The 23871-nt window shown below is 28.8% G+C and overlaps 1 protein-coding gene across 2 annotated transcripts; it reads left to right on the top strand.

Annotated features, from left to right (window-relative positions):
- The first annotated feature begins 3960 nt into the window (after positions 1 to 3960).
- LOC132937249 (G-protein coupled receptor Mth2-like) lies at positions 3961 to 23743 on the top strand. Of its 2 annotated transcripts, XM_061004085.1 has the most exons (7): positions 3961 to 4629; positions 6774 to 7300; positions 9253 to 9331; positions 10898 to 11076; positions 13086 to 13260; positions 13803 to 14011; positions 23603 to 23743. In XM_061004085.1, exons 1-7 carry the CDS (start codon positions 3986 to 3988, stop codon positions 23608 to 23610), a joined length of 1821 nt encoding a protein of 606 aa, XP_060860068.1. In that variant the 5' UTR covers positions 3961 to 3985; the 3' UTR covers positions 23611 to 23743. The 2 variants fall into 2 exon arrangements, with proteins under 2 accessions (XP_060860068.1, XP_060860067.1); XM_061004084.1 differs by lacking the exon at positions 23603 to 23743 and having other exon boundaries at positions 13803 to 14734.
- Positions 23744 to 23871: the final 128 nt, after the last annotated feature.

The raw sequence follows: 23871 nt of genomic DNA, 5'->3' as shown, positions 1-23871 counted from the left end.
ATAAAATAATAATTAATAATCAAAAAATATGATTTAATCAATGTTATTTTATGTATGGTTTATTTTATTCAAATAATTTATCTTTTTTCTAAATACATAGTATAATATTTATATTAAAAAAATTCATAAATCCTATCTAATAACATTACAAAATAAATGTTAAATTGTTTAATTGGTCTTTCTCTTGAATTTAATGTTCTCTTCTATTCATTTCCAATCAATTACAAAAAGTATTTTATAAAGGAAATATATAAGCAACAAGTTGTGTGCTACTTGCAAATATTTATACCTTAATAATTGAATCAAAGGTATCATAATTATTATTGATGAACTAATTTTTATATACAATTATCATGCATGATTTATGAGCTGTTTACTTTTATTTATTTTTAATAAAATAAAATGTATCTTTTACACAAATACATTTTTAACCTAAACTATTATATTGTTACATTCATTATTATTTTGTATCTTTACAAAGTAAAATCATTGCAAATATTACATATGTTGTTAAATCTAGTTATTATTCAGATCAACCGTAATTTTAAGATTTATGATACCTATTATAAAAATGAGAATATGATTAACCATATCCTTCAAGATTTAGCAAAATCAAATTTACAGTGGATTCAATATTCGTTGTAAATACAATCTAAACTATATAATGTACCTATATCCTTACATATAAAAGTATATTTCAGAAATAAACATTTTATGTATATTCCCTATATGTATACAATAGGTACCTATAATGTATATAATATGGTGTTATATTTATATACGTACATTTATTTGTAACAGGATGCCCTTCGAGATATAAACATGGATCATTGTAGACACAAACCTACATAATATTCAAATATTAATAACTTTAATAAGTACCTTTTACCGCATTGCTTCTACATACTAATATTTACTTGTATTTATAATCAATGATTTTATTTAAAAGGCGAAACAAAAAGACATAATAGTTAGTAATTGATCAGCTGATATTGATGATAGCGAGTAGATAAGTGTACAAAACGTGCTACCTAACGTGAATTTATTAAACAGACTCATCGAAAGACATTGAAAACCAGTTAAAACAAAAAATGAATGAATAATAATTATAATTTTCCTTAATACCTGTCAACTCTACAAATGTTAAATATTAAGTGAACATTGTGTTTGAATCGTTGAACACGATGAATAATTATTAACACAGGTACCTTACTAACTGAATAATAATATTTTGAATTATTTCTTTTCCTGAAATTTAAATGGTAGAGACTATATATATTAATAAACAACAATCATACCTACCTACAACAATTTATTTATACAAACCATTTTACAGTTGATTTTTTTAACTGAAAAAAAAAATGTAAATTGTAACATAATAATATGTATTCAAGCTGTTTTTTAAAATATGATTAAACATACCTTTTTTATACGAATACACCTTAATATCTTTACTTAACGCGATGTTCTCAATATCATTTTTGCAAATGTATAAAGATTAAAAAAAAAGGTTTAAGATTTAAAGATTTAAAAAAGTTATTTGATAAATATTCATATTTTTAAGGGAAATTAATTTAAAAGGTAATGATTTTTTTCCAATTATTTTTGAAAATTTTCAGACATAATCTTTCGGACATTTTATTATCTTAAAATATTTACTATCCATATAATTTTCATAATTGTTTCCATACGTTTGACTAGTTTTATTTTTTATTTTATTTGTCAGGTAATAATGTTAGACTGGGGTGTAATATATATAATTATAGTTACCTATTAGTAGTATAACACTAGTCAACTTCAGTCCACATTGATAAATTTAAGTTTTGAATAGTCTAACATTTCGTGTATTCATCAACAGAAACAGAGTACATTTGTAATTACTACTAGTATTGGTATATTACTATATTAGTGTATTATTGCTTATTACTGTTGTTAGTTAACTGTGTTCGCACCTCGTGTAGGTAAAATAATATATTGATACTATTTAATTATAAATAGGCCAACTAAAATGTACAAGTCAAACAAAGAAAGCAAAACAAGGAAAAGTACTTCTTAAATAAAAAAAAGAAACTTATAGTGATAAAATAAATTCACCGAAACCCTTCGTCCAACTCCGTGTAAAAAAATGGCTCAGTAAAAAAAAAACAGACTTTTAAGTACTATAAAAAGATATATACTCTGTTCAAAATAAGATGATGACTCACGTGTGTGAAATTTGCCCCCCCCCCCATATCGGGCAAATCGATCCGGACCAATTGTAAGTTAAAGATATTCATTTGTAAGTATTTGTAAGTTGGTTTTTGGAATTTGTAAGTTGGTCCCCACTGAGTTATCTACAGCCCTAGATATTAACCATCAGCCCCCCTCATATCGACCGAATCGATCCGGACCGATTGTAAGTTAAAGATATTCATTTTTAAGTATTTGTAAGTTGGTTTTCAGAGTTTGTAAGTTAAACCCCTACCCTCTGGCTAATTTCCATTTTTAATAAAGAAAATCTTTTTAATAAAAAAATGTATATTTGATAAGTTATTTTTTTTAGTCATTTTTTAATATTTTAAAGTATCAATTTATTATTAATTATAAGTATACATTAAAAAAATCTATTTAATTTAGTTTATTGAATTTAGTTCTTCTTAATTTCATCGCAATAAGCTTTTTAAAATTGGCTTTATAAATCTACGTTCAATGTATGGTAGTTAAAAAATTTATACTTGACAAAAAAATCTGTTCATTAAGAAAGTTTAATGAATAATAATTATAATTTTCCTTAATACCTATCTACTCTACAAATTAATATTTTTTACGATGTAAGATAAACCTATTATTCATTACCCGTCGTCCGTATGCTAAAGTTACAAGAACTTAAACTGGGCGTACTATACAATTTCGATTAACATTAAACCCGTACTTAATTAATAGTTGATAAATTATTTGTAAAAATGTTATATTGATTAAGTACATTGTATGTCTTTCAAATTTACGATAACAATTATATAGGTGCACTTAAGGGTAATTTAGACACATTTCAGATTATATTCTTCACTCCGGAATTCGCCTTCGTTAGGTACCAACAGTTCTTTACGAATAGTTAACTACGGTATATTATATGTGTTATGTTTTAACTGTGTGCTGTGTGCCTGTGTGTGTGTATTGTTATTTTGATTCTATGAATATTTTCCAACTGGATAATTAAATGACTCAATAACGAATATGTAAATGTTTACTAGTAAAAAATGCACTACTTGTAATATATTATATTATATTATAGTTACTTAATATGTAAAATAATTAAGAAATATGTGAACATAGAACAAAGAAGTGAACATTGTGACAAATAACTGTAGATACATGAAAATTTCACTGAATGTTTACTCTCATTTTCTATACACCATTAATTTTTAAAATTTTTTGACTTTTTGAGCTTTTAACGGACATTGTCAGTTTTCAATTTTTTTGGTTTTTACTGAAACTAAGTTTTTTATGGCACGATGCGGGGTTTGGCAGAAAAAAACGTGCCTGACGAAATACTTTAATTTATAATATATTAAACAGTTATTTTAGCCGAAACGTCCAATTTTTATTCCATCATACTGATCGATCTAGTAATGTGATAATACTTTTGGGGAGACGGCGGTGGATGCGGAGGTAGAATGGGTATCCAGGAATGGCTTTCTTATACTACTTGTGTGGGAAGGCAATTTCAGTCTTGGCCGAAATGCGACCCTTGCACACGTTGCCTGAAATAGCTCAATTCCCGCACTTATAACACAAACTTTATACTATATTAATAATATTGACAACTCGTAAGATACATAATAATCGTAACTCATTACACAATGATATAACAATATTTAGGCAACAAAAACCAATATATTACATTTTTATAATATTATATAAGAGCGTGGCGGTCGATGGCGACGACTCGTCGAATAGTGTCCAATGTCCATTACATACGCGGCGGCCGACAGTCACGATAGCGAACATGCTGAAGTCACCCAATCAGTGTGCGCAAACGATGAATACCGTCCGGTCGTGTTTCGCCTCAACCGTCTCGTTTCTCGTTGTCGCGATCGCCTGGTCAGTGGCCGACGCTGTGGTATGTTGCAACAGTAGTTCAGTCACGAGCGGCGGCGAAGACACGTCATGCCAGAACAAAAATCGGACGTACCACACGGTCGAGGCGATCGGCGGTGGCACGTGCGATGACAACCGGACGGCCGTGCCGGTCCGGAAGTGCTGTCCGCCGGGCCAGCTGTATGATCCGGAAGTGCGATTCTGCGAACCACCCAGGGCGGACCGCGACGAGTACCTGCAGCGGATGATGCAGCGATTGAGGGACGGATTTCGGGTGGTGGCCGATGCGGTGATGGTGGGTTACGATTATGAGCAACCAATGTGCAATTCCACGCAAGTGCTAGTCGACGTGCCCGCCATGGAAGTGCGTGGGCTGATGGAGGCGGGCCCGTCGGCCATCGAGTTGCCACCGGACTACTGCTTTGACCTGACGCCGTCCGATGAGCTGGTGGCCCGGACGTGCCGGCCACGCGACCAGTACTGCGGCCAAGACGTTTACACGTGCGTCAACAAGTGCTGCATGGGCGACGAATTATACGTCTTCGATGAACAGTAAGTCCACAGCGGCCTATATTATACAGCCTATGTATACAGTATGTCCCAAAAGTCCCATATCACCCTTAGTATCTCCGTGGAAAATCAATATATTTAAATGCAGTTTTTTTACAGTAATGAGTATGGAAATTCTAATTGAATAGCATAATAATCGATTTTTTTTCAAAAATTCAAAAATTCAAAAAATATTTTTTAGGCAAATAAGTTATTTAAATTTCCAAGATAGTTGATTATATGTTATAATAATAAATTATATGTTGATTATATTATATATTATATTTATATTGTTATTATTAAAACGGTAGCCGGTTAAGTTGAATTAATATCTTTTGTTTTTTATCATATTTGTACATAATAATATACTTAAGAATTTTCAAGTACCCACGAATAATATTTTTAAAATATAACACAAAACTAAAATCGTTCTTTGTTTAAATATCTAAATTCGTCCAAATTTGGAAATTAAATTACTACTACAGTTTTCTTTAAAATTTACAATTATAACAACTGAACTTAACAATTTTTATATTTAATTAATACGATTGTATCCAAAAAATATTTTTTTTTAACATTATTACCTACAACTGTAAAAAAACTGAAAAAAAATAAAAAATAAAACAATTGGCAATAAACTGTTATAACATATTATTATTATTTATTACAATTGATTATATTATATATTTATATTAGTATTTATAATCAATGTTATTACTTACATTAATCGAATAGAAATTAATATAGTCAAATAATACATATAGGTTATAAAAATAGGTATAAATATAATAATAATTATGATAGTAAAATATAACCAACTATGAACTGAAATTAAACTTACATTGAAGAGTAATAAAAATAGAAACATTTTTTGAACAAAAATTAATTGTTAGTTTATTTTACTAAGTTAATAACATGTTAAACCATTTTATTGCCAATTGTTTTATTTTATTATTTTTTCACTCAATTGTAGGTAAGAATGTTTATCAAAAAATCACATTTTTGGATTTAATCATATTTAATTAAATATTATAAAAATTGTTAAGGAACTTTATGTTTTGGCCGAAAAGTGTCACTGGCCGAAAAGTGACACTGGCCGAAAAGGGAAGGATAAATTTTGGCCGAAAACGGTGACGCCCTCCACTTTACCAGCCAGCACTCTTAGGGATTCCCTCTTTACCACCCACTGGACGAAAAAAGGACGCTCTCCCGCGCTTCAACCGCTATCGAAAACCAAACTTTCGGTGCATCCGAGACAAAAATAATTTTACAGTTACAAAATCTGTCATATTATATTATATATCTACCTAATATTTAATATGCAATATTGAAATTAAAGCATTAAATGATTATGTTATAATTTATTACGTTAATTTATATGAGCAACTCTCGCCGCACTCCTGTATACGATTTTAACGATACCTTTCTAATTTATGAATTAATTTATAAAAAAGCGATTAAGTGGATGTTACTCTGCTGTGCAGTAGGTTACAAGTGGGTCAATGTATAATGGATTGTATTAAACTTGAATTCAATGATATAATATCATTGTATAAGAAAAACGATTCTGAGTGGAGATGTAATCAGTCTGGGTTTTTTATATTGTTATTATTTATTATATCCTGTAAGTTGAATTAATATTATAATATAATTATTTTTTATTCGTTTCTATGGTGATAAACAAAGCATTAGAAACTAAAATCCCATTTTTAGCGGTTTTTCGTAATTTGTCGGTAGTTTTTCCCATGGCATTAAATAACTATTGAGAAAACCGAAAAATGACTCGTCTAAAGTACCATCATGATTCAATTTGCTAAAAGATATGGTACTTTATGATGAAATCAAAACACTCCTTCTGGTAGAAATTTCGTATACAGTATAAAAAAAAAAAAACCATTGTAAAACCACTAGCTTCCTCACTCCGCTCAGAGGAAAAATGAATAATATCTAATACTTTAGTATCTACGGCCGTAATAGGCCTAAGTAATAATGGAAACGTATCAGTTCAATGTTACTTAAATCTTGTAAAAAGAAAAAAATGATATTGCCATTGCCATTGACATTATAAATGCCTTTAGCAGTAAACGTTACTTTGTATCAGAGCATTATCTTTCCCAAATTACACTGACGAGTATAATATATCGTAGGTACAGTAGTATGACGTGCAAGAAGAGCGAGACGCCATTCAAGTTGTTCGTCTATGAAATAGACGTGGACTGGGTGAGCCGGTCGAACAGCACGGTGCTGCCGTACTACACCAAAGGATCGTGTTCCATATCGCATGTATTGTTGGACAGTTTTATTTTGTCCATGGATGGCAGCCTTTACCGTATCAACGAAGACCGGCTCGTACCGGACATGGACTACTGCGTGGAGTATTACGCCAAGGCCGAGTCACTGGTGGCTGACGGCATACTGGCGATCATATGCGTCCATGACAAAGCAGAAGACACCCAAAGCAGTTTAAAGGACTTCCTCTTTCTAGCCACTTTGGTGCCGTCTATCGTGTCCCTGGCACTCACGCTGCTCGTGTACGCCACACTGTCCAGCCTCCGGAACGTCCATGGCTACTACGTCATGTGCTACGTGGCCTGCCAGCTTCTGTTGTTCGTCTGCACAGCGATTGGAGATTCGATAAATGATAACATAAATAGCCCGTTGTGTATTCCATTCGGTATGTCTCTTCTGTTTTTTTTTTGATAAAGGTAAAAAACTTATGATGAATCTCGTATGTTACATTACCAAATCTTAAATTTAAAAAAAAAATAATTTTTATAAATTCTTCATCCAAAATAATTTGCTAACTTTCATAATTTTTCCGTATTTTGTCAAGATTTGAACTTTAAATGCTTATAAAAAAAACTATAAGGATTTTTAATATTTTTCAAACACCATAACAATACAATAGGAGCCTTGTATTACATTTTCAAGCTTTTGTGGCAAAAAAATAAAATGTAATTAACTTTCATAGAAAAAAAACTAAAAAAATTGGAAACTGAAAATTTCCATAAACAGTTCAAAACAAATCAAAATATTTATCGTGTATAGAAAATGCTAATATAAACATCCAGTGAAAATTGCATCATTTGTTTTAGAGTTTGTCTGATTTTGCGTAAATATTCCCGTTTTTCCTTAATTTTTATGTGGTTTTTCTGGATGATTTTGAAAACTATTGAGAATTTCAACCTCCCAAATACACCAACTAGATTCACTTTCCCATCCAACAAGTTACTGTTGAAGAAAATCCAAGCAGTTTTACTACCCCAAACGGTGACGACTAAAAAAAAAATTTAAAAAAAAAACATTATAGAATTAATACATTTATTGCTCCACTCAGAATCTTGAAAAAACATTTCATTTCTTTTTGGTTAATTCTCAAGTGTCAATAATAAATTATAAATTATAATATTTGTATAAGGAATAGATTATTTTATATAAATTATATTATAAACATGATTAGTTATTTTTTGTACTTGAGTTTGATAATTATCCTTTTGCGCATTTGAACATTATAAAATATAATTCCTAGTAAATCCCATACATTAAGATGACCATAAACCCGAAGTCTACTTCTTACAAACGTACAAGATAGCACATAATATGTGATCAGCTGAACCAATTTTAATTACCTACCTAACTTGGGAGCCAAAACGAAATTCATGCATGAGGCGTTAGTTACCCTATAGGCCAGGGATGGCAAATCCACGGCACGCGTGCCCGAGGTGACACGCGAAAAATTAAAATATATAATATAATATTGCGTTTAGTATTTTATCTACGTTTATTGAGAGTAATAAACCTACCTCAGTAAACACTTATCAGTACAAATACGTATGTCAATTTTTTATACAAATACATTATCAAATTAAATTATTTTTTTTACAATATTGATTATAACAAAATATTTTTCATGGCACGTAGTGTTCAAAAGGTTTACCCCTGCTATTGGCTAATCGTGGTTTAACAAAAAATCTAAAAACCCCTTCGATTCTTAAGAATTTTAATAACTTTTATTAAAATCAGTCAAGTTGTTTCTGAGATTAGATGATAGTAACTTGCGTTTGTTTTGTTCGTTTATACACGAAAATACTACAGCCATACATTTTATGGTAGGAGTTGTATACCTATAAATGTTTTCATATCAATATAATTATTCTTGTCTTTCTAATATTTGTATTACCTATAAACAGTAAAATGCAGCGATTCCAAAGAGTACATCAGATTCAGCCCACATTGGAAACTTGATTAGTGGTTTCACTTGGGCTTAACTTTATATCAAGATAGTCGGAACTTAATAAATTATCATCAAAATGTGCCAACCAAAATACAATTTTACTGGGTGAAGTATGAAGTTCCAAATTCGGAAAATATAGTTGCAATTAGATCCAAATAAGTTCCAAAATATTGGTGAAGATTTGAAGTGAACATTGCAATGTGGGGAGGGGGCAACTTCAAGCAACTAACCTAAGTAACCTAACCATATAAAAGCTAACAACAATAAATAGAATTATTGCCGTTATTTACTCTTATCGGGAACATGTTTTGGATTCCACATTATATTTACTATTAATTATTATTTTTTTTGTTTATGTATTTTGAATTAATTTAAAGTATAATACATTTTAGGTTATTTAGTATTATTTGTATATTTGACAACATTTTGCTGGTTAAACGTAATATGCTTCGATGTTTACTGGACGTTAAGGTATGTAAATTATATTCTTACATAATATGGTAAAAAAATGTGTACAAAAATAATATTGTGTATATTTATGGTGTGTTATGAACTTCTAGGATACAAATGATTAGGCAGGTGAATATGATTAAACTTATAAGTAATAACAATTAACAACTATAATTGTCATCTTCTATTATAATTATACGGGTACGGAATAAGACTTACAAATCGGTTAGGTTAGGTTGTTGTGTGTTGTGTGTTGAGTGATAACATAAATGGTACCACTACTTACTGAAAATTTGTGCGTTACATAATATTATTGTTATAGAGTTAACCTTTTCATAAAATAAATTTAATATTTATTATACCTTGGACTGTTATTTTTACTCTCATAACCAGCTTGTTTTGTTGGTTTTTTGGTTTCAGTGGAGGGCCCCACTTCCTGGCATGTGAAAATGTGTAAATTTGAAGCACTTTACGTCAAATATTAATAAGCTATACCTAAATAATAATTATATTATAATTTCATAACATACCTATATATATGAAGTGTATAATAAAAGTTTGTATAAGTTTATAAGTATATAATTACTGATCATTGTCCTATCAACTGTAAAAAAAAATGAAGATATGTATACATATTTAAAGTATATTCACTACCCACTGGACTTGTCAAGAACCATACATAGTTGTATATTCAAAAATGTATATAAATATGAATTATTATAATAAAGTCATGTGAGAAATTCCTACACCCAAATGTACCAACAAAAGAAACAAGTCATAAATGTAATTATCTTTGAATAGGTACATAATATTACCTAACTAGTATTGAGCATATTAATATCATATGCTAATAGCATATGTTATTAAATATTATAGTTAATTATGCTTAATTATGCTTTATGCTTATAGCATATTTTATATTACCTATTGCTATACATAGTTTATTATTCGATTAAAGATATAGATAAAATTTCTCTGTGAAATCCATAGTAATATAATCAAAATTGAAACTTATATAATAAAATGATACATTTATATTGAAACTAAAATCAATAAATTAAATCAAAATAACAATCGGTTGATAATTTTTATTAAAAAATCGATTTAAATTGTATAAAGAAATATAATACACAATTTAAATTCAACAAAAGTAGTGACCTGGTCAATAACTGTTCATCAGTAGGAAATTTCGTTTTCTTAGGACCGTTTAACATCCAAGCATATTTGAAACGCGCTTATGGCACGTATATAGCTCGTAGGTAGAACATTTAAAATCGTAAAAACGTAAAAGTGAAATTTTAATTAAATTATGTTTAATATTTTATTGTTAAGGTTTTATTTAAATAAGGCACAGAAATATTCATTAAATCCAAGCAATAAGCAAAATTGAAATCAAAATCAAAATATTTTATTTTGAATTCATAAACTGACTTATATAGTATTGTACCTATTACCTAATGCATTATACCAGTGTCTAGCATAATATCATATTATAATATAAGGTGCTGCTTCTAAAATCTAAAAGTACAAATTATAACAGTTCATATAACTGCATAATATAATATTTTCAAAACTTTTTTAATTTAGGCACAACTGTTCAATAAACATAAATACATCAATATCAGTACGTACCATTATGTACCATATTTACTGTTGGGGATTTTCAAGTATTTTCGTATCTACTGGTTATTTATTTCAACATTCACAACACGAAACGCTACTGGAATTGGCACCCGATATAGGATACAATAGATGCTTTTTTTACGGTAAGTTCATACAATTATTTTAAAAATAAATAATTTCGAAATTTTTGTTTTCTCAGATTTAATTATTGCATATTTTAACTCAGTGTACCTAGGTGTTAATATTTTATTACCACAATATAATGTATTCATTTGTAATAAACTGCAGGAATATTTTATACTTATTTAAAGCTATATGATATTTCTACCTTAAAACGTGTAAATGGTTAGGTAAATAGGTAGATATAATATGTTTATTTATTGGCCAATATATTATACATTTATACCATTAAATACTGTTGACTGTTGAATGAAGAATTTGAACCGTGCCTAGAATAAAATCCCCATATTATGCAATATGCATCAAATATAAGTTTAAAAAAAATATTCTTTAATAATGTGTTTTAAAGAATTTATTTAAGAAACGAGGTTTTTTTTTAAAATGATATGCCGATATGTCATACTACATGAATAAATATTATTCCAACTAAAATGTTTAAACTTTTTCTTTAAGCTATTAAAGAAATCGTTATTTTATATTTCTGATGTACAAAGTACCTATGTCATAAAAAAATTATTTCGTGAAAAAAATTAAGATTTTGAAAATGTTGCTACTATTATTTTACGATAACCTTCTGTCTTAGAATATGACACAACACTTTCCAAAATACTCTAATCAGTTTGCATAAGTGTTGGATCATTCCAGGTGAATGCAAACGTGTTTCCCCTCCAAAGATAGTAAAAATTAGAAAAACAATAAAACGAATTTTCTAGACCCTAAGACACGTTATTGAGCGTGGAAATGTTATATGCAGGCAGTAACAAAATTTTGAATGACACTATATTTAAGAATTTTTAAGTATTTTAAGAATTTAATCAAAGTATTAAAAATAAAATGCTGTTTAAAATTATTTTGCATCAATTCGGTTTCTGTAAACAATTCTATATACTACACCACTGCATCTGCATGATGGTGCACTTACACAAAACACAAATATATACACTAGGGTGGTCTAAAAAACCAATGATCATTTATGTTTACCTCCTACCACCTGAAGTTATTCTCTATAGTCTAAAAATAATTTATCTATAAATATTAATATAATATAACTATTTTTGAGTCATCCCAAGCAACTGAAAGTTTGTTTCATTTTACGGTATATAGTATATACGTATATACAATACCAGCTTAATGTTTTGTAATTATCTTATTTTATGATATTATATCTTATCTTATTTCTCGGATACGGTCATGTCAACGACTATAAATAAGTATAATATTACATAGCACAGCATTGGCCGGGTTTTCACATTGAGTGATCAAGAATGGAACTTAAGCCAAAATATTGTTGCCATGTGTTTTGACACAACGTCCTCGAACACCGGGAAAAACAAAGGTTCTTGTGTACTATTGGAACGTAAACTTGGAAAAAATTTATTTTGGCTAGCATGCAGACATCACATATTTGAGTTGGTTATTGGAGCAGCATTTCAAGCAGTCTTGCCTTCAGCTACATCAGGGCTTGATAACCGACTTTTTGTACGATTTCAGTCTTATTGGTCAGAAATTGATCAGTCAACATATATCACAGCCAACCCAACTATTATTCTCAGGATTACAGATAAAAAACGAAACGATATAGTCAGTTTTTGTCAAAACAGAACAATTATCAAGTGTAGGAGATAAAGTTTTCGGAAAAAAATTTTTTTGGCCTAGTATTAGACCACCCTAATATACACTTATAATAATCAGTAGTTTAACAGATTATTTTTCAAAGAAAATTAGGTGCCTACATTGTTACCTAAAATTTTGATTAAAAATATTTTTTGTTCATATATTTTATTTGCAACTATTAACGTTAACATTATTTACTTATTTTTATGGTTGTGAATTTTTTTCGGATTCACAAAGTATAAAGTTCGATATTTTGGGATATAACTTTGAACATCGGCGCCACTGGTTTTCTAAATTAATTAGTGTATTGCATGGTTATAAATATATAATTATTAATTTATATTTAATATTTTTCCAGACCCCTATCGCTACGGATTTTACATTTTCTACATGCTACCCATCTGTGTTATAGTTACTGCCAATTTAATTTTGTTCTTGCTAACTGCTATTCATTGTTCAAGAATTAAATCTGAACTCAATACATTCAACCCAACAGATTCAAAAACAAAAAGTTTTCATATTTACAAAGAAAGGTAAGAATACAGTAGGTAGGGTAATATCCATTTACATAGGTCACATAGGTACCTAATATAGTCTGCTATTTACTTTTGGTCTTTGGGTCTTTTGGTACCTACATTTTCATTATTTAAAACTCCTTCACTATAAGTTATAGTTGATAGTCTTAGTTGAAATCATGGCGTACTTCGAGTATTTATTGATTTGTTAATTACCGATATATATATATTATATATAGTAGTACCTAATACTTATTTATAATAAACTAGTAAACTTTATAATTTGTTTGTCGTATGCACCCAACCGTGTCATTTAATACTTAATGTACTTAAAATAGTTCGACTATAATTTAAACTTGAACTATAGAACAAAATATTATGTAGGTAATATGACGTTATTGCTCATTAAACTAAAAGTTTGATAATTTTAAAGTTAGTAGTTTCGGTCTTTTCCACTAGTTAATATAAATCTTTTAAACAATTTTTGATCTATTCTTTAAAAATTATTTCAAATTTTTTCATATGACTTAAAATAACTTTTAATTTTTAATTTTTGACAGATTTGTAATTGGCATCAAACTATTTCTGGTTATGGGAATCCCGGTTATAATTTCGATAATACGTATCATATTCCAAATTCATTGGATCGTATATGACATTTTGAATGCAATTCCTAGACTACAAGGAGTATATATATTTATTATATTTGTAGCCAAGCGCAAAGTTATTATGGACTTACGGAAAAAGTTTAGAGGTTCAATGGATCACAGTGAGTCGACACAAATTAACACCATCTCTGGGTCATCATAAAACTGGGCAGTGCTCATAAAAGTTATAATGATTTCTAATTAAAAATCATTATACCTGCAATATTTATATTTATAAATGCAATAACTATATATTATATAGATATTATTATATTATATAATAGGCTCTATGCCGTAGGGTATAAAAAAAATTATCATTTTTATGCCTTTCTGTACTACGTTTTTTGTTTTGTGTGGTTATAATAAAATTAAAATAATAGTTAATAATTTAATAATACGACTAATCCAATTTTATATAAGGTATGTTATATTTTACTTAAATAATTTATCTTTGTTCCAAATACCTACATAGTATATATATTTATAAAAAAAAATTGATAAATCCTATCAAATAAAATTTCAGAAAAAAATGTTTATTTGTTTAATTGTTTTTTTCTTGAATTTTAATATTCACTTTTATAGTTTAATTAATTTTCAATAAACTACGAAAATTATGTTGTAAAGAATACAAGCAACAAATGTTCTACTACACTGCTACCTGCAATTTCATAATTAAATACGTAGGTATAATACAGAGATTTATACCATAGTTATTTAATGTTGGTATCATAATTAATATATTAATTAACTACCTTTTATATACAATTAGCATGCATAATTTATGAGCTGTTTACTTTTTATTATTTTTAATAAATTAAAATGTAATTTTTACACAATTATAATACCTATTGTTACATTAAATATTATTTTGTATCTGTAGTAAAATTAACATTGCAATTATTACTGTTGCCGCCGCAACATAACAACAATATTATTTTTATATGGTTAATTATCACTGGTCATTGAAGACAGCTGGTCTCACACACACATACCACCTTATTTGTATTGTTTTATTTTCGTATTGAATGTGTTTTGTGAGTTATATAATATGTAGATTAAACGTTATCGCACGCCGCCGCGCCGTCTATGCAAATATTATTTAGCACGGCCGCCGTGAATCTGTCCGGTTTTGTACGTCTTACCGAGAACACCGCCGTTCCTTTTCCTTTTACATATGTATTCCAAAACCTTGCGTGGATCACTTTTTTCAGTCCTTGAATATCTTTTAAATGCGATAATTTCTTGATGTAATTCTACAGCACTAATATCTGTGTTTAAACCGTCGTTAGAAGTGAGAGAAAGTTGTAGATCCTTGCAGTGTTTAACAACTCATTTTCATCTTCAATTATTGATATGTTATATAAGAACGAAAATAAACTGTTATGCTCAGATAGCTTATCAAATCTTTCAATTATTGACTGAATACCTGTATCCAAAACTTGATAAAAAAAATTAACTTTGAAGTGAATTTCTGGATCATTTATAGGGTTATCCTGAGATTCATAATTAAAAAGAATCGCCTTACGTCTCGATCTTTGTAAACTATCAAATTTGTCATCAATTCCAACTTTTTTAGCAACTTCCTTTGCAGTTTTTAATGTTTTTTTTAAAACCTTCTTCAGAACGATAATCTTCCAAGAACTTTTTTGTGATGTTTAATTGGTTAGTAGCTTCTGATAGATCAAGCGAGGGTGATTGGAGAAGTTTGCTCGAAATATTAATTTCATATAAAATATCATACCATATTACTAAACACATCACAAATTTAAAGTCGGATATTTTTTTTAAAATTCCTTGGGCTTCAGAACGACTTTTAACACCAGATGCATTAGTTAAAGTGTTATCTTCTACAATATCTGACAATGCATCACATATTTCATTTAATTGGAATCTAATAGCTTTAACTGCATCCACTCTACTTTCCCACCGAGTAGCACTTAGTGGTTTTACAGTTAAACCGGGTAAATATTTAATCAATATATCCCAACGGTGAGTTGATGAAGAAAACAAATTGTAAATTGCTTGAATTAAACTAAAGAACGAGACAGCTTCAAGGCAACAATTAGCAGAATCATTTAAAACCAAATTTAAAGTATGCGCATTGCATGGTACATAAAAAGCTCTAGAATTTAGTTCAAGAATTCTTGCTTGAACACCACTATGTTTTCCACGCATATTCGCTCCGTTGTCATAGCCTTGACCTCTCATATCCTCAAGTTTAACTTCAAATTCTCTTAATTTATCCAATAGGATATTTGTCATATTAAATCCAGATGTATCATATAGTTGAATAAAATCTACGAAGTATTCATTTATAGTGACTTCACCAGTATCTTCTGAAATCGTGACAAATCTGAAAATCATAGTCATTTGTTCTTTATTGCTAATATCTGGCGTACAATCGAGAACAATTGAATAGTATTTTGCTTTTTGCAGACAATTTAATATATGAAGTCTAATTTTTTTCGCTAATAAATTAATTATCTCATTTTGTATCTCTTTTCCAAGATAATGAGTGTGTATTTCATCGGAGGTTATTCTTCTTATATGTTCCTTCATAACTGGGTCAAATTTACCTAAAAACTCAATGAATTTTAAAAAATTTCCATTATTTTCTAAATTGAGTTTGTCATGAGTTCCCCGTAGAGCTAAGTTTTGATTTCCAAGTACTCTTATTAATGATATTATTCTTTCTATAACTTGTCTCCAATGTTGAATTTCCGTTTTTGTTATTTTTTCATTTATATTGCCTATGGTTTTTGAATTATTTATTCTTATTTCTAGTTCTTTCCACTTAAGAAAAGATGTTTCATGATGTGGAGACCGTTCATGTTGTTTTAACGTTTCAGCAATGTTCTTCCAATCATGATATCCCTCTTTGCCTAAAGACGATTTTGTCTCATTAAATAATTTACAGCAATAACAAAATACAGAATCACCCGTACCGGAATATACTAACCATGATCGTTTTACCTCCATTCCATTACTTAATTTTCTAAAAAAATGATTGATTGTAAATCTTCGACCTGTATTATCTTTTGGGTACGATTTCGAATGTGTTTGATAAGGGCCCTTTTGAACTAAAAACATCCGTATTTTATCACAAATAACTGGCCACATCTTTGGATCTTTTAATAATTCAAGGTCAAACGAATCTGCAGGTGTATCTTCTACTAGACTAAAACCTTGATCATTTTGTTCAACCATTTCACAATTGGAATTATTGTGTATACGAGTGAAAAGCAAATAATATTATTGAGACGCATTGAGATGTGCTAGACGCTAGTAATTAGTATTATCAATTTATCATAGAACAAATAGAAGCGATTATCGTATTATCAGCAAATAGCCCGGCGTGTCGGCGTGTCGTCACGCCAAAAATAAACAATATAACAAATAATAATAATATCGTATATTATTGTCACAGAATAATTATTATTAGTAGTATGTTATTGTTATCGACGTTCGACCACCGCGACGTCGTCATTTCGGGGAAAAATCAATTAATGTTATACGTTATCTACATTTTATTTCGGTGTATTATACATTTGTACTTTTAAATAAACCGTCCCAACCAAAAATAAATTTATTTAATTTATATTAATTAAATCATTGGTATTTTAAAAACGGTTTTTGGTTTTTGCGTTAGCCTAAGTAGCAACATATTTATGTTATTCTAAATACGGTCCTTCCTACTATCAAGGAAATGCCGCCTCTTCCATAATGCCGCCCCAGGCATAGGCCTGTGTTGCCTGTGCCTTCCGCCGGCCCTGTAGGTACTCTACGAATGAATAATATTTTTAACTATACATTTTTGTCTCAACATAATTTTTTTTTATTGAGGAATTTTTATATTCAAATTAGTTTTTTATTAATTAAACATAGAATTTTGTGTAAGGGAACAGCTATAAAATATGTTGATAGCTGTTAAAGTATGGAGTATAGGAAATGCTATAAGTGTGTTGCAAATAGCTGCGTATTAGTTGCAAATTTTTGGCACAGGTTTGTAGTGGATCTGGTCAGAGGCGCAATTTCAATGAAAAAACTGGGGGTGCTGAATTGCTGAAGCCCCTCTATTTTTTTTTTGTCATATTATCATATGGTTATAGATAGTCAGAGGCTGAAATCGTACAATACCCATTCAACAATTACCTAAAATATTTAGTATTGACTATAATGCTTTGGATAGTATAATATTATTTAATTAAGAATTAATCAATAAGCACAATAACTAATATGTAAAAATTTATTTTTTAAATTTAATTTAATTTGACACTTCACTCTAATATCATTCTCCTTTCAGTTTTAGTAAAAATATGTATATAAATATGTGTAAATATGTATAAATATATTGTATACTTCATTTACATCAATTTGATTGATCAAGTCTTTTTCAATATACAATATTGACAAATCTACTAATCTCTGTTGACCCATTGATACCCTAAGCCAAGTTTTAATTTTGTCTTAAGGCTGAAAAGGATCTTTCACAATTAGTAACTGAACTGATTGGAAGTGTGAAAATGAAAACAAGAGTGGTAAGAGTGTAAAATAATTTTGCTTACACCACTCAGAAAGATGACAGTGCAAACTTTAATTTTAGTTTAGAGATTTTATAGGTTTTTACTTACTGGTAATGGCAGATATTTCTCCATTGGCTTCACAATCGGTCGTTTTTTTGTTATATTTATACTTTTCAATTATTAAAAACACTTTGTTATGAGTAAAAGTTTATGACTAAATTACTTATAAAACAAAATAATCCAAATGGTTCTTTCAAATAAACTTACTAACTAACTTATTCACACGTTCACTATTGTCTATTCGAGCGGTTAATTGTTAATGTATGCAGGGTGGCAGTGTTCACTTATGTAGATGATAAATACAAGCAAATAGCAATTCAAAAACATTGGTCGATTGGTCACTAGTATAAATATAATTATTTACTATCATTATCATTTATCAATGATAAAATTATAACAGTGGCAATAGTGGATTGGGGTTTGTCCATAGAAACATAGAGTCATGGCTAAATATATAGGTATGATCGCATTGAGACGCATTTTCGTTATGGGCTGCGCACGTACAATTATTGCATGTTTTAGCATGGAAAGGAATCTTAGCTGGCAGTGACTTTTGGATTTATTTAGCCAAGAAATTAATAATTTGTTAGCAAATAAATCAAAGTGATAATATTCACTGCCAGTGGCAGCCATGACACCTGCGTATCACAAAGTTGCAATCATACCTATATATTTAGCCATGCATAGAGTATTCTGAGTAATATATTTTGTCACACTGCAAATGTGTCCAGCGATGTGTTTTCGCCGAATTGCTGTACGAACGGGTGTTATCGACACCGCTACGGTTTTAACAAATAATCTAAACTTAAAATGTTCACTATGATTTTATGTTTTTATTACACGTCTTACGTATTACCCGTCTACACACTACATACACAAACGTTTCATCAGAATATCACTTGATTAGTTTTTTAAATAATAATATAATTTATAAATATAAAGAAAAAATAACATAATAAAAACTGTTTTTTTATACATAATGACTATTAAAATGTAAATTAACATGAACAATTTTGGGGGTGCTAATTTCAAAATTGGGGGTGCTAAGCACACCCAAGCCCCCCTCCAATTGAGCCTATGGGTCTGGTTAAGTTTGGTAGTCGGATAGTTGTTCTTCAAACATTGGTGAAATCGGTTGTGTTTACCTAGACACTAACCCAAGGGGGTTTTACATAAAGAGTGATGGGATGTATTGGATTTCAACTGTCCGAGCAAGCAATTTACCCAAGTTGGTTTAAAAATAATGTGTGTAACCATAGGGTTAGGTTAAGTAAGAATGACAGACCTGATATAAGTTTAAAGTTATATTTTCTGGTGAAGTTGTTGATGTACTTACGCAACTATAGTGGGGTCCTGATTATAAAGGACTCACATATTGTCCACTATCCGACGGAGTGGCTTAGTCGCAAGTCAGCTATCGAAACACAACAGTTATGATACATTTCATCGTTTACAAAATATTATTTGTTGGGTAAAAATGCTTAAAAATGTAATATAAGGATCCTCATAACTTTGTTTACCTTTATCAAAAAAAAAAATGTTTCAAGCAAATCAAATTAAATTTTTATGAGCGTTTGAAGTTCATATTTTTACAAGATTGGATATTCCCTTGATTTCTCAAGTAGCAATTTAGTTATTTGGTTTTACCTAATTTAAAAACAAATAACTGTAGATACATGGAAATTTCACTGAATGTTTATACTCTCATTTTCTATACACCATTCATTTTTAAAATGTTTTGACTTTGTTTGAGCTTTTTACGGACATTGTCAGTTTTCAATTTGTTTGGTTTTTAATGAAATGAGGTTTTTTATGGCACGATGTGGGGCTAGCCAGGAAATAACTTCCTGACGAAATACTATAGTTTATAATATATTAAACAGTTATTTTACCCAAAACGTCCAATTTTTATTCCATCATACGGATGGGTCTAGTAATTCGATAATACTTTTCAAACCAATTTGAATTCGTTATTATGTTTGGTCAGTCCACTTTTCCCAATTTCACCCCCCCCCCCCCCCCCCCCATCACTACAAATTTAGCTTGAATATTTTAAAATTTCGCAATTTTCAAACGTTAAATATTCGGGATTTATTCAGAATTAAAACAGAAATCTTAAAATGTGGAGTGAACGTACTCAAAAGACATTCTAACGAATTCAGATCAGTTTTCTGAAATAGTATTGCATAATTAGATCGATTGGTAGAATGGAACAAAAAAAAAAGCGGGAGCGGTAAGTTGTAGTGACGGTCCGCGATTATAAATATCTTGCGTATATTGATAATACATCAGTGATGTCTCGTTAGGAAACTCGTACGTAACAGATTAATTAATTTAAAATCGTGGTAGGTAAAAACTGAGTATTCAAATTAAAAATTAAATATATAAAAATGATTTTATAAAATTAAATTAAAATAAAATTTTAATATAGTTGAAACAAAATAATTTATAATTGAACAAATGTCAGAGTAAAATAAATTTATATTATAAGCTATAATCTTCATCGTTTAATTGAAAAATATTATGCAAAATAAAAGCACTTAACTTAAGAATAATTTTTTGTAATTATCTTTATTCTAATTATACAATATTTCGTGATGTATCAGATTATTTATATGAAGGTAAGGAAATGAATAGTTATTAATAAGAGGGGGGTGATGTAAATCGACATTAATAAAAGGTGAAGTATTTAAGGAAACTGGTAGGTATCTGAGTTAGTTATAACATAATCGAGTAAAATATTATTTTTATTTAAAACATTATTAATTTGTTTAAAGTTTAGAAAGGATAAATTGTTGAAAAAAAGAGATTTTGCGTTAGAAAATTCTGCCAAAGGTAAATTAAAATCACCTAATAATAAAAACTCAGCATTCAGATAATTATTTAACATATTTCCTTTGATATCAAAATAAAAAGTATACAAATCTACTGATAAGCTGATAGGAAAATATACGGAACTAACAATACATATTCTATTATCTAATTTTATTAAAACAGTTACAATTTCTAATGAACAAGAAGATGCATTTAACAATTCTGAATATAATTTATTATCAACGGCAATAAGAACACCGCCTCTTCTAGAGACGCTACTAGACACTAGTATTTATATTACGGACATATCTATATACTTTATAATTAGTAAAACCCAATTCAGAGGAACTAATATTTTTAAAAAGCCAAGTTTCAGTAAACCCGAGTACATTGAAATTAGAATGAGGGTTTTGAGCATTTAGGTAGTTTGATTTAGTATTTAAACCTCGGACATTTTGGTAGTAAATATCTAGCGTAAATGGAGTAGGCTTTATTAATTTTTTGAATGAACAATAGTTGGAATACCGGACTTTGTAAAAGTGTAAAATTTAAAAAAATGAAATATTTCAATATTTTAATAAATTTTGTTTTATTTTTAAATAAGTTATATATTTACATATAATCGTCATAAATCACCTTCATAATTGTTTGGTACCTAAATGTATACCTAACTTTTGGTGTTATACATTTAAAATGGTATTCAACATTTTTAAATATTTTAATGTTTAAATGATAAAAGTAGGTATACAATAGTATACATGTATATCATATACCTACTGAATTCTTACATTAGAATTTAGAAAACTGAACATTGTGTTAAAAAAAATAAATAAATTGTGTTTTTATTTGTGTTCAAAAAATGTCAATGTTTCCCGTTTTTGTGAAATTGTTTTCATGTATTATTTCATAATACCTGTTTACCTATTTAATATTTATATACCAACCAAATACGTCTAAAAAACATAAGCGAACATGAATATTATTTTATTATTGTATTTTAAATGTTTTGAAAAAAAACACATTTACTAAAAACATTTAAAACAAATGGACGTAGGTGATAAATGGATTTATGTATATTATAATCCGGGATAGGTTTACAATTCAAGTTCAAACCAGTCATCCCAGGTGTTATAACTTATAATATTATATTATAATATAATATGTCTACAGAAATGTTCTGTTGTAGCAACCTTCACAATGTACCAGCAAAATTGCGCCAAAATTGTTAATGTATAAATTATAAAATACCTATCTTATGTTTGTAATAAACTGGGATATTCTATATATAATAAAAACCATCAGTTATTTCTACCTTAAAAACGTGTAAATATGATAAACGTTTGACACATAATTTTGATTTATTACCTATAATACATATCACCATATTGTATGAAATCGGGTGGACGGGCTTATTTGCATAACTAGGTATTTGCATAATGAACTACAGTACATTCCGCTAGCGAATGATCTTGAAATATTCGTGAAAATTGTATTTTTACGATTGGTATTTATATTATGTTTATTAATTTTCTGATAAATTATTTATTTTTTACCATTAAATACTGTTTACTCTCAAGGAAGAATTTGGACTGTGCCCAGAATAAAATCACCATAATATGTAATATGTATCTAATATAAGTTAAAAAACAAATATAAATAATTATAATAATTTGTTTTTAAGAATTTATTTAAAAAACGAGGTTTTTTGTTTCATTAATATGCTCCAATATATCATACTACATAAATATGATTCTAACTAAAATGTTTTAAATACAAAATTGTATAGAATATGACAACCTAAATACCTAACTAATTTTAGTAAGCACGTACATATTCATTATTTAAAACTCCTTCACTATAAATATATTTGAAATTGTGGCGTACTTCAAGTATCTATTTATTAAATTGTCAAGTCCTATATTTATTGTGGTACCTAATAACTATATTTAAGAAACTAGGAAGCTTTATTATTTGTTTGCCGTATGTGCCCAGCTGTGTCATTTAATGCTTAATGTAAGGGCACTTAAAATAATTTACAATGCTATGAACATTAATCTCTGTGAGGTAAGTGAAAATATAAGTGATAAGTGTCTAAAAATATGAAGATACTGATAAATACATATTTTTAACTTGAATTATAGTACAAAATATTATATACCTATATAATATAATGTTATTACTCAATAATCTAAAAGTTTGATAAATTTAAAGTTAGTAGTTTCCGTCTTCTCCACTTTTTAATTTAAATATTTTAAATGATTTTTGATTTATTGGTCAAAAATTATTTATAAACTTTAAATTTTTAATTTTTGACAGATTCGTAATGAGCATCAAACTATTTCTGATTATGGGAATCACATTCACAATTGAGATGCAAAATCTATACTTCCGAAATAATTGGATTATTTGGGACATTGTGCTTACAATTACCAGACTACAAGGAGTATCCGTATTTGTTATACTTGTGGCCAAGCGCAAAGTTATTATGGACTTACGGAAAAAGTTTAAACGTTCAATGGATTACAGTGAGGTGACACAAATTAACATTATCCCTGGGTCGTCATAAAAGTGGCAGTGGTTAGTGC

Source organism: Metopolophium dirhodum, chromosome 1 (genome assembly GCF_019925205.1).
Source record: "Metopolophium dirhodum isolate CAU chromosome 1, ASM1992520v1, whole genome shotgun sequence".
In the NCBI taxonomy this organism is placed as follows: Eukaryota; Metazoa; Arthropoda; class Insecta; order Hemiptera; family Aphididae; genus Metopolophium; species Metopolophium dirhodum.
This window is presented reverse-complemented; position numbering and strand designations above follow the sequence as displayed.